Source organism: Globicephala melas, chromosome 8 (genome assembly GCF_963455315.2).
Source record: "Globicephala melas chromosome 8, mGloMel1.2, whole genome shotgun sequence".
Classification (NCBI taxonomy): domain Eukaryota; kingdom Metazoa; phylum Chordata; class Mammalia; order Artiodactyla; family Delphinidae; genus Globicephala; species Globicephala melas.
This window is the reverse complement of record NC_083321.1, coordinates 82,051,733-82,064,484: the sequence shown is the minus strand read 5'-3', so window position 1 is coordinate 82,064,484 and position 12,752 is coordinate 82,051,733. Positions and strand designations below refer to the sequence as shown.

Genomic DNA, 12,752 nt, shown 5'->3' with positions numbered 1-12,752 from the left:
GATGAGTAGGATGAAATATAGAAATATATTACTTGTGTTTTCTCAAAGAAAATGTGGAAGTTGGTGGTAAATTAGAAATACATACAATTTTAGAAAACTTTTTTTCTTAAAATGATATTAATAATAGTTTGCATCAATTAACTTAGTTATTTCTCTCACAGCTCAGTGAAATAGGTACTACTAGTATCCCCATTTTCAGATGAAGAATTTGAAGCACAATCAAGTTGTTAACCTCCCCAAGGTCACACAGTTAATAAGTGGTATAGGCTAGATACCCACCCAGGCAGTCCTGTTCTAGAGGCCATGCTCTTATTATTACCCTAAACTGACTATAGATATCTTAATAATCTAATTATAACCACAGGTTAATGTTTCTAAGTTGATATACATTATTGAAATATCCTGCATAATGTGTAACATGTATAAATTTTTGTAACTCTATTTATTCGTTATTGTGTTAAAAAGTATTGAATACTCCTAGTAGAAAGGGGCGTTAGCATCCTTTTCCTAAGGAGTATTCTGTATTTGGAAGGCTCCTCATATTTTTCAGTTGGACACTTGTGCTGTAGTAACTTTAGCTACTCTCTATAGTAGACTTTAATAATGAAGTTTGGTTTTCCCCCAGAGTACTTGGGCGCCTGAGCACTACTCACAAAGGTGTCCTGGACAGTACTGGAACAAATACAAACCAGTATTAAACCAGGACCAAAATCAGATGATCTTTAGTCTTAATGAATGTTCAACTGGCAGTCTTTAGTTCTTTGTTGTAGCTCTTTCCTCTTTATCTTTATTTGCAGTTCTACTGAAAACCATCATAATGGGTTTGTTTAAAGTGTAAAAATGAATAACTCTGGATATGAAATTAATATAAGGATGGACAGCAATATTGATCTTACCAAAGCCAAATGTAAAATATATCTTAGTCTCCTGCCTAAATATTTCTGAATAATTTATATTTTTGCTTAAACTGAGCCAAAAAATTTCCTATTTCCTTAGAGTCTATCAGCTTTACCAGATGGGGATAAATTAGAACTTATTATGAAGAACTTTCAAGCTGGTCTAATTATTCAGATCTGGAGACCCGTCTCCATCTCTCAGTGGCTATTTCTACAAAAAACTTATTTTTAGCCTTTTTAGTTTGGTGTGGTACACTGTTGTTTAGTTTCATAAAATCATATTCCCTTTTTCCTAAAGTGCTGTATGAAATGTGTTTTTAGACATGTATTCAAGTTTATCTTATTTGGTGGATTTCCCCACACAGACAGAGTCATTGGAAACATCTGATATCTCACTGTATTCCATCTTTTACATATTTCACTGCTGCCAAATTGAAAATTATTTTGAAAAAGACTTCTAAATCCTAAACCCAGAAGCTTTTATATATTTTAAGTAATTTTAGTTATCACCTGCAGAGTTGATACTAAATTAACCCATAAGTAAATAAATTCAGCCATTAGAGAGATTTTACCCTAATTTTATGAATAATATATAAGAACATCGAATCAGATGCAAAATTTGAATCTTTTTGTAGCCTTTGGATCCATTGCTGTGGGTCAGCTATAATGTGTATATTTTGCAATATGGGAGTTATGTAATACGTATATTTTACAGATAAATCATATGGTCTCTAACTATTATAGATATTAAATTAATTTATTAGGATGCTTTAAAAATATATTTTGTAAGTGTATTTTACATCAACCTAAGAGTAAAGGAAACCTCTTTAAGGTAATATTGAAAATTATCGTGGAATAAAATATTCCTGTTTATTTGTTCTCCTGTGTTCTTCATTTTTGCAGGGCTATGTTTGAAGTAAACATGAAAGAAAGAGATGGTGGAAGTGTTACCATTACTAATTTGTCCTCCAAAGCAGTAAAAGCATTTCTTGATTATGCCTATACTGGAAAAACAAAGATAACAGATGATAATGTGGAAATGTTCTTCCAGTTGTCATCATTTCTTCAAGTTTCCTTCTTGTCCAAAGCTTGCAGTGACTTTTTAATAAAAAGTATTAATCTTGTGAATTGTTTACAGTTATTATCTATATCAGATAGCTATGGTTCTGCCCGTTTGTTTGATCATGCTTTATACTTTGTACAACATCACTTTTCTTTATTATTTAAATCCAGTGATTTCTTAGAGATGAATTTTGGAGTACTGCAAAAATGTCTGGAATCAGATGAATTAAATGTTCCTGAAGAAGAAACTGTACTGAAAGTTGTCCTTAGTTGGACTAAACATAACTTAGAATCAAGGCAAAAGCATCTGCCTTATTTGATTAAAAAAGTAAGATTATATCAGTTATCTGAGGAGACACTTCAAGATTGTTTACTCAATGAAGAGTGTTTACTCAAAAGCACAAACTGTTTTGACATAATCATAGATGCAATTAAGTGTGTGCAAGGTTCTGGTGGACTTTTCCCTGATGCTCGACCATCCACAACTGAAAAATACATATTTGTTCACAAAACTGAGGAAAATGGAGAAGATCAATATACATTTTGCTATAATATTAAAAGTGATTCATGGAAGATACTGCCACAATCACACCTGATTGATTTGCCAGGATCTAGTCTGTCTAGTTATGGGGAGAAAATATTCTTGACAGGCGGTTGCAAAGGGCCGTGTTGTAGAACAGTTCGGCTTCATATTGCAGAGTCATATCATGATGCCACTGATCAAACCTGGTGCTACTGTCCGGTCAAAAATGATTTTTTCCTGGTATCAGCTATGAAAACACCAAGAACCATGCATACATCAGTTATGGCTCTCAACAGATTATTTGTCATAGGTGGAAAGACTAGAGGATCCCAGGACATTAGAAGTCTCTTAGATGTTGAATCTTACAACCCTCTTTCCAAAGAATGGATATCTGTTAGCCCATTACCCAGGGGCATATACTATCCTGAAGCAAGTGCATGCCAAAATGTAATTTATGTTCTTGGATCAGAGGTAGAGATTACAGATGCTTTTAACCCATCACTTGATTGCTTTTTTAAATACAATGCTACAACTGATCAGTGGTCTGAACTAGTAGCAGAGTTTGGGCAGTTTTTTCATGCAACACTAATTAAAGCTGTCCCAGTAAACTGCACACTGTATATATGTGACCTTTCCACTTATAAGGTTTATAGTTTTTGTCCAGATACTTGTGTTTGGAAGGGTGAAGGGTCTTTTGAATGTGCAGGCTTCAACGCAGGTGCAGTTGGAATTGAAGATAAAATTTATATATTAGGTGGTGATTATGCACCAGATGAAATCACAGATGAAGTGCAGGTCTACCACAGCAGCAGGTCTGAGTGGGAAGAAGTTTCACCAATGCCAAGAGCCTTAACTGAATTTTACTGCCAGGTGATTCAGTTTAATAAATACAGGGACCCATGGTTTTCTAATCATTTCTAAAAGTAGTGTGTGATTAGATATTCTAAAACTATTGCAGTTTTAGAAACCTGCAGTAAATTTATTAACCTTAATTATTGGTAAAACCGTCTTTACAGCTTAATAACATAAAATGCACCTTCTATGAGAGAATTACTATGAATGTATACCATATATGAATTAGCAGTTCCCAGAAACTTAAAATACAAAATAAATTTTACCAAAAATTATATTGTATTTAATTTAATCTTGGAGAGTCTAGAATATTACTATTTTCATATGTAAATAAAATTCAGGCTTTGATGTTTTGATTTTTAAAGTACTTTATCCATGAAACACTAGTTAAAAACAAATCAAACTTCACAGAATTGTACAGTTAAGATGGGAGAAATCTCTCTAGGTAAAAATTATTTATTTACACTGTATTATATGAAGTGAAAAATAAATTAGAGTCGAGAATCCTATCTTGTTACTACAGGTATAAGAGTTGTCGAATTCCTATTTTTTCTGATCACTGGTTAGCTGCTTTTAAGCCCTTTCTTTTCTTTCACCATTTTTTAGTCAGAACATTTTCTGAAATGCAGTGTATTTCCCCAGCCTTCTAAACTGTACACTAAACATGGTTTAACTCTTTTCATGATTCGACTCTTCGTTAAGAGCATAATGTACTGTGCTGTATTGCCCTAATGCCATTGGCAGTTACTGAAATGTCTTAAAATTTGCTGATTCTATTAGTTTTCAGTGTTAGTTGGTTTCAGTTTTTAGCAGTATTATACCTTATTTTCTGGCTCAAGCTCAGTAAATTAACATTTTTGATTTAAATAATCAGTTCTAAGTTATACCTGACCTGAGTTTATCTTGACATGTAACCCATTTAGTGAAGTTCTTGGTTTCTGGGATCGTAGTCCTAAAATACTTTTTCTGTATCATTGCCAGTTTCCAATGTAAGTGAGGATGTAGAAAATCTGACCTCTAGATAAGTGGACCACTATTGTTGGCATTTCTTAAACTTTTACATGTACAAATTTGAGTTACAATAAGAAATTTCAGCGTTTAAATTAGTACCATATCAGTTTTCTGTGATGATATATACCAGCTGTAAAGTGCTGTGTATGTTTACTACTTCAGTAAATTATTCACAGTGAATTATTTTCTAAATTTAAAAATATGACTAGGCTTTTGGTATTGATAGTAGTATTTGAAACTTGCGTCTTGTTAGATGTTTAATCATCTTTAACCCAAACAATGAAAGAGTGTTACTCATCCTTGTTTTCAGCTAAGATGATTCTGCCTTGTAAGAGGATATGTTTCTTTATCAGTTTTACAGATATAGGTATTTTAGGTTTTAAGATACCTGACTTATATCTCAGGTAATGTGCAGGTTGTATTTCTGTGGAATCAAATGTAGATTCCCACACACTGTAGTAAATGTTAATCTGTTGTACATATTCTTTAGAAGTGGAAATATACTTAAATGAAGGTCCTTTTATTTTACTATATAAATTTTTGCAATCATAAGTTTCAAATATATTTTTTAAAATAGAACAGAATATTAGACTGAATTATCGTGCAAGTCCAAAATCAGGGATTGTCTGTAATCAGATGACAGTTGCATAAAAAGTATTCTGTAGAATTGGTGGTTTCCTACCTTAGTTGGCTCTGCCCTTTCCTCTGTGTGTGTATTGTGTGTGTAAGAAAAAAAGAAAATTCAATGGAGGCTTTCTTTTACGTGTTACGTGGCATTCTGGAAACAAGTTATTTGAGAAAGACCATAACACAGTGGGGACTAAATTGTTAACTTAAGCACATATAAACAAATATTTCCAGAAAGGGAGAACTAAAGCAAAATAGAATCCATTCCTGATCTTGTTTCATTAATTTTATCTTGATTTCTACCATTCTTGTCATTGGCCATTGATTTCTGATGTTACTAGAAATATGCTTGTTATCAAGGCCTAGGTGACTCCCTCTGTATTTGATTTAATACACTTTCTAACGCACAAGGCTTTCTGCTTTAGTTTCTACAATTGCTGCAGGTTACTTGTTAATCACTTTCACTTATTGCCATCGCTTTACATCTGTACCTGAGTGCTCTTCATCAGTTATAACTGCAAGAAAAGTAGTCTGTCTAGTCATAAAACCCCAAACTCTTCCTTTACTTACTGTTCTTTTTCCTTGGCACCATAGCAATCTGTGCTGGGCTTGGCTCTGTTAATAATTGATCTTGTTCTCTCTAATTTTGCATCATCTGGTAAAGGTAACAGTTTCATTTGATCTATCAAATGGTTGTTGAAAATGGTTCTGGGTGTTCAAAATCCTCAAGGAACCGAATCACATACACACATTGTCAGTGACTGAACTGGTATTATTGATATCTTTCCGATCTTGCCAATCACTGCAGCTTCACTAAGAACCATATATATTATTCTGGCCTTACCCTCCATTCTGGATTTCTGACATGCAAATCTCAGTGCTCTCTCAAGTCTATTCTCAGTACCCAGAAGGAGCCGTCTTTCCTGTCTGTAAGGTTAGGAAATAATATCCCTTTATGACTTCTTCCCTTAGTCTTTTTTTTTTTTTTTCTTTAAAGTCTGCTTCCCTTTCATTATCATCCTTCAGCCAGTGCTGCAGTGTAAGATACAAAATAATTATGCTCATTATCCAGATTGCTTTCATTCTTGTGGAAAAATTCTAATTAACATTTCTAAATCCTTTATCATTTGTCTGGGTCCACTACATTTGGCTTATGCATGCAAAAAATTTCCAATATTGTAATGTCTTCTAAAATTGAAAGTAGGTATGTGTCACTATTTAATATAAAAAAGGTTAAATTCAACATTTATACGAGATCAAAGTTAATGAACATTTTTAGAGCAATCTTCAAACTTGATTTACAATGTGGAGCACCTTTTGTTCATCTATTGCCTGTGAGACTAAGCAGTATGAAGAATATTTGCCTAATCAAAATTTACTGCATTCCCATAACACTCAACTCTGGTGTGGGGAGGGAAAGAGGTCTTTATCACAGCAGTATTCATTATATGTTACCCTTGAAAGCTAGAATATTATTTGAGAGCAACCACATCCTGTAACATGATTCAATTTTTCCCAGATACCAAGAAGAGCAATTGAATACATGTACAGGGTACCTAGCTCAAGGCATATGATTTGAAAATCAGAGTCAAGTATAGAGGGAGACATCTGTTTACCTTTTGAGATTTGGAAGCAATAAATGTAATGATTAAACATATTGTTGAATACATGATATTACTTTTAGATCATCATTCTCAGTTTAATTGGATCCAATGTTTGGAAACTCGTATGTCTAGAATTAAATGTGTTAAGACTCAAAAATGTCTTCCAATGGGCAGCTCTTGAGAGCAACCTAAAAACAAAAGCTGAAATTTATAAGGAAGGAGATTTCTGTTCAACATAAGAAACAATTTTACTCCACTTTGTAAAGCCATATTTAGAATAAGACTAGTTATCAAAGACTGTGGCATATGGCAGATAGATGATTAGCCCAAATAAATTCCTACACAGGAGTATACAACCAAAGATTTCTACATTCTATTTACACATTTTGATCTTAATAGTTTTCTGACTCTTGACTAATTTCTTCCTCCTTCAGTTTATTTAGCGTTTAGGCATTCTGAGTAACTTGATTTCAATGATTCTGCATACTCAAGATTTCAATAAGACATGAATCTTAAAATTACATCATTTTAGGAGCATTCTTGTTGAAGGAAACTTGTTCTTTTTTTTTAGTCACTCAGGAAGAAGTCTGTAAAGGGTGCTGACATTTATAGTGAGCTGCTAATAGGGATTTTTCCTTCTGTCTACTGTAAGTGCACATTTGTTTTATAGTGAATAGAAGCTGAAAGACCAGTACCTAAATTTCTCCTGAATTGTTCTTATTTCACTGCAAATGGAGCTATATAGCTAAATGTAATGATTCTAATTAAAGATTATGTGATTTGAAAGAATATCTTTACATCTTAAAAATCTATATATGTTTATAAATTATATTTGATGGCACTATGATGCTTAATCAAATTTAATCTGTAAATAGGGAATTTAATCACAGTATGATATTACACACTAATCAAAAGATAACTTTTCTAAATCATAGATTCATATTCAAACTTGAAAATAACCTTAGAATCTAATACAGTTTCCAACCTTGTATAGAAAGCCCCTCTAAATTCTAAAATACCCTTGACAGATGATTTTTTTTTCAAAATCTAATTCAGTTCTTTCAGGGTAAAGAGCTCACTACCTCCATTTTTGAACAGTTCTGTTAGAAAGTTCTTCCTACCATTGAAAGCAACTCTGCCTACCTGTAATAACTTTCAATCCCTGGTCCTAGGTTGCTGTCTCCAAGTATTGGAAACAGCATGTCTTCCATTCCTCTAAAATCAAGTCCTCACTTTCCTTCTTGTTCAAATGCTTAACACTTTAAAACTTGCCACAATGGCCAGGATTACATGCCTTCACCTTGTACAGTTGCCTCAGAGAATCTATCCTAGCTCTATTGCTTTTTTGGTGTGTTGAGCATAACCAGCATTGCAGAATCTCTTGATAATGCAATCATCTCATTCCCTTAACCAGTTCTCTAGCTCTTATAAATCCAATATCGGCTAGAGCCTTGCTGTATCTCTCTCCTTCTACCCCCTGTCAACATAATCACAAACATATACTTTCTGAGAGAGGAATTCTAAAGCCAAATTTTAGTGTCTTTTGATCATTTGTCATTGGATATGGTTTTCAGAATTTTAAAAGCGTTTCTAAAAGAGACCCTAAAAAGTATACAAAAAATAGAAACCAAAGCAGTCACATCCTTCGTAGTTAATGAAGGGACAATTTGCTCACAAATGAATAAAAACAATTTGCTCACAAATGAAAAAAACATTATGATAACAATCTAAGTTTGGAGATTCATCTGTGCTGATTGTTCAGTTGGATAGAGCATGATAATTCCATAAAACAATGCCATTATTAAATAACTCTATAGGTCAGTTAGCTTTATTCATCTCATTAACTTTGACAACACTCTCAGTCATATCTAACTAGCTCAACAAATTATGCTATTGGTTCCAAGGGTAACAAGGTTGCTGGAATAACTCCGAGTACATTCTCTGAGTATCACATTGTGGTGTAAATATTTCTTTACATGTCTGACTTCCTTACTTAATTGGAAACTCTTAGGAATAGGGACATATATTTATCATTTCTGGACCTAGCAATTAGCACAGTGCTTGCATATAATAAGGCATTTAATAAACTAACATTCTATTAAGCCAATATATGAAGCAAAATTTATTATAGTTATATTGTTATTGAATGGATTCGATATAAATGTACATTTTGCAATTTATTTTCATGTACAAAAGAAATTAATTTACATTAGGATTTTACATTTAAGAATTCTTCACATTGTACTTTAGTTATCTACTAATGTATGTGTTAATTCTTTTTGTAGTGTTTGATATCTTGCTCATGTTCAAAGTCTGGGCTAGGTAATTTATACAACTTTTTGTTAGTATATGTTGTATATTAATTTTTGTTAGTATATGGAAAAGTTAATAATGAAGTATTTTTTATTTGAGAATGAAATTGCATTACACAGCACATTGCCCTCATTTGGAGAACATGTATAGTTGGTTGTATAGTCGTATAGTATATGTATATTTGGTTCTTGAAAGTGAAATTATACTTTAAAATAATTTATTTCCTTAATTTTTTAGTGCTTGAGATTATTCTCTGAATTTTAATTATAGTATTTAATTCTGTGTTTCCTTCCAAATGCAATAATAGATAAGACAATGACTGAAAGTTTCATTAGTAAACATGCAACACCCATTTCTCCTACAAGAGCATAATAGCTCTAGTGACTTTTTTCCCACTTGGGGAGACTGTTCAAAGCTACTTACATTGCATACTTAAGTGATTTACTTCATTTCCTGTTAGTAGAATATGGGCTTTTGCCATATGCTGTGAGACATAAAATCAGCATTTTTGCAGGTCCATGTTAACCATATTAACATGTAGTAAAACATTTCAATTATATAAAATAATTATTAATGTATTAAAGTGTATCTCAGAAAAGAATATATATATTCTGTTTGTATTTATTGTTATTAGAAATAAAAAAGGTAGAAAAAGGTGGATGCTAAAGCTTTCATTTTCTTGCCACCCCCTTCCCCAGATGCTCTGAGTAGCTCTAATGAGTCTCAGAATTCCTGAGAGAGTAGTGGTGGTGGCGGGTTACTGTCAGAAGGGGCTCTGTAGCTATGATGACATATCCAGCAACATAGACTTCAAGGTGGACATCCTGGTCTGAACAAATAGAATACAGCTAGATCTCAAATGAGTCATAGGTGGGGAGAGACCTCGAGGTTCTGACTGAACTAACAAAGAACAGACTAAATGTCCATGAGCCACAAATGAAAGCAGTAGAAGCTAGCTGAAGGTACAGGGTCAGGCACTGTCCAACCCTGCTTCACTGGACATCAGCCTCACAAGAATCAGCCAGCTGCCAGGGTATAAGCCTTGTTCCTACCTCATGTGTCCAAATGCTCGGGGGAAGCTAGTGAAGGGGTCCAGAGTCTGAGAGACTAAGCCGTACCATAAAAAGACTTTTAAAATGTTTACGTTGGACGTTTGCTCTCTTAATTCCAGTTCGTATAATTTTTCCTCTTTCTGGACAGGCCCACTTGCTATCATGTTTCTGGTTTTCCTATGCAATGAGTTGTGATTTACTAAACAAACTTGGAGCCCAAGCCCTCTTCTGGACTACTGCTCAGGTTGAAACAGAGTTCATCTTTGAAAACCCAACCCTTAAAAAAATCAACTATCCCTATCCCACATGCTTGCATAAACCTAGTTACTTTCTCTGAATTTCTTAGGCTCTCTTAGCAAATCCTTGGTCCCACCTTATTGCTCCAGACTTAACCTTTATTACCTCCAATTCTCCATGTGCTTCAGATTTCTGTAGTTTACTTTGCCATCAAATATTGACTCATCACCTTCTCTTTAATCCCCCTAGACAGAAGCCTTTAACAAAGTTAATTTAAAATGTAAGGATATTGTAGGGAATTTACCTGTTACCAGGTTGTTGGGGATGCTCCCCTCAAAGGAGAAGTCTCCTCTCTTGGTGAACATTTTAACACTTGCTAGCTTTCCTCTCAAGTCAATTAAACAGAAATGTTAATAATCTCGGTCTGATGCATTGGCATTTGAAGTTCTTTCCCTAAATTCTGAACTGCCTGAATTTGTCCCTTTCTCTCCACTACAGGAGAAAAGCCCCTTAATGACAAAATTTAATCTCCATATTCACAGAAAATAAGTTGCAAAACCCATTTAAACTAGCAGTTTGTCCCCTTTCCAACCACTAAGTAACTAAGAGTTAATATTGTGCTACAGGCTCTTATGCAGTTACAGTATGTTACAAATATGTTTTGTCAAAAACTATTTGTAGGGCTTCCCTGGTGGCGCAGTGGTTGAGAGTCTGCCTACCGATGCAGGGGACATAGGTTCGTGCCCCGGTCCGGGAAGATCCCACATGCCACGGAACGGCTAGGCCCGTGAGCCATGGCCACTGAGCCTGTGCGTCCGGAGGCTGTGCTCCACAACGGAAGAGGCCACAAACTATTTGTAGCAATTTAGCCAATATACAGATTTTAATAGATTTATATGTGTATTTTTCAAAGAAAATAATAATCCTAAAAAGTAATTATTCTTTTCACTATGAATATGGAGTTTCAAAATAATGTTTATAAAGTGTTTTGAGGTTTTTGAAACTACAAAATATCGAATTTTTAGGCAATGTGGCACTAAACCAATCTACCTAATGAACATTAATTAATCAAACTTCAGGTTATTTTAATTATTTTTATTTATGTTTATAAAACCCATGTTTCCAGGATAAAGTTTTTTTGCACTTATTAAATTTTGCAATTCTAAAGACTTCTATAAAGCTTAATGAAACTAATCCCAAGATAGCAAACTTAAAATTCATGAAAAACTTAAGAAATTTGTGGGACCTATCTTAAAATAGAATTTAAGCATAAATATTGAACAGATCATCCTAGTATTTACAGTGTTAGATATCACTGGACCTGATAAATATTTTTGCATTTCTTCCAAGTTCAGGGCTTGTTTAAACTGATTTTGCTCTAGTAGTCATTAATGAATCTTACATGGGAAGTTATTTACCCTTACCTAACCTTGACCAAAACATATGGTGCAAAATTAGTTTAAAATTTTCAATCAAGAAAAGCCTTTCTCTGGGGCCTTTTCAGATTTAAAAATCCAATTAGCTTAATTTTTTCCTTTTAGAGATTAACCACACTTTTATGCTATGAAACATTAATTGGAATTCAAGCTATTGCTCTTTTTTAAACAAACTTTCAACAAATCAGTAAATTTTTTCTTTTACAAATAGTATTCACCTTGTATCTATTCCTGAAGGAATAAAATATACCACAATATTCTTCCATTTAAATGCAATTCACACTTCTCTTACAAGCACAAATTAATGAGCACTCTTGTTTCTAGGAATTTTCACAAAGAGAATTATTCGGTAGTTCAAAGCATCTAAATTTCTTCCCTTGATAAATGAAGTATTGAAGCTCTAACCAATAATTATTTTTATGGGATGTCTACCCAGGAATATATGTGTCAGGCAGTATTGCTTAAACTTGCTTCGAAAAACATATCTGGGAGTCTGTTAAAAATACCGAATCCAGGACCTTACTCGTAGGGATTTTCAGTTAGTAAGTCTAATAGATTCGGGTCCTAGGAACTAATATTTTTAACAAGCACTGCAAAATATTCTTATCAGTAAGCAGGCCTGGAAACATACTGGGGTAGAGATTGAGAGCCCAGCTCTCAAGTCAGGCAGGTCTGGGTTTATATCTCAGATCCACCACAGAGTGGTTTAAAAGCTGTATAAGCTTGAGCAAGTTACTTAAACATTCTGTGACCCCAGGTTTTTTATTGGCAAAATTGAGATAATAGTTGTACCTCCCACAAAATGTTGTTGTGAGAATTAGATCAAATAATGCAGGTGACATGCTTGGCAATAGGAGATGTTCGATAAATGTCTTTTGTCTCCTCTCTTTTTTCATGTTTGATTTCAGCAGAAGCCATCTTCCCCTAACTCTCCAACATGCTACCACAGCCTTACATTCTACAATTAGAGATAAAATTTTAAATCTGAAAAGTACCCAAATCTACCTTGGCAGAGGGAATTGATGGGACAAAGTAAAACTTTGCCTAATACACAGTTTAGCTTTGACTTGGCCCTAACCATTCCCTCTTAGGCTCAACCATGGTTATCTCATTTATTAATTTATTCATTTAACAACCAT

At 33.8% G+C, this 12,752-nt stretch overlaps 1 protein-coding gene across 2 annotated transcripts in view; it reads left to right on the top strand.

Annotated features, from left to right (window-relative positions):
- Positions 1–9,546, top strand: part of KBTBD3 (kelch repeat and BTB domain containing 3) — a 58,944-nt gene extending 49,398 nt beyond the window's left edge. For both annotated transcript variants that reach the window (XM_030835959.3, XM_030835964.3), the window contains one exon: positions 1,800–9,546. In XM_030835959.3, the coding sequence (XP_030691819.1) occupies positions 1,800–3,402 (1,603 nt within the window). In that variant the 3' untranslated portion in view covers positions 3,403–9,546. The remainder of the gene's footprint in view (positions 1–1,799) is intronic.
- Positions 9,547–12,752: the final 3,206 nt, after the last annotated feature.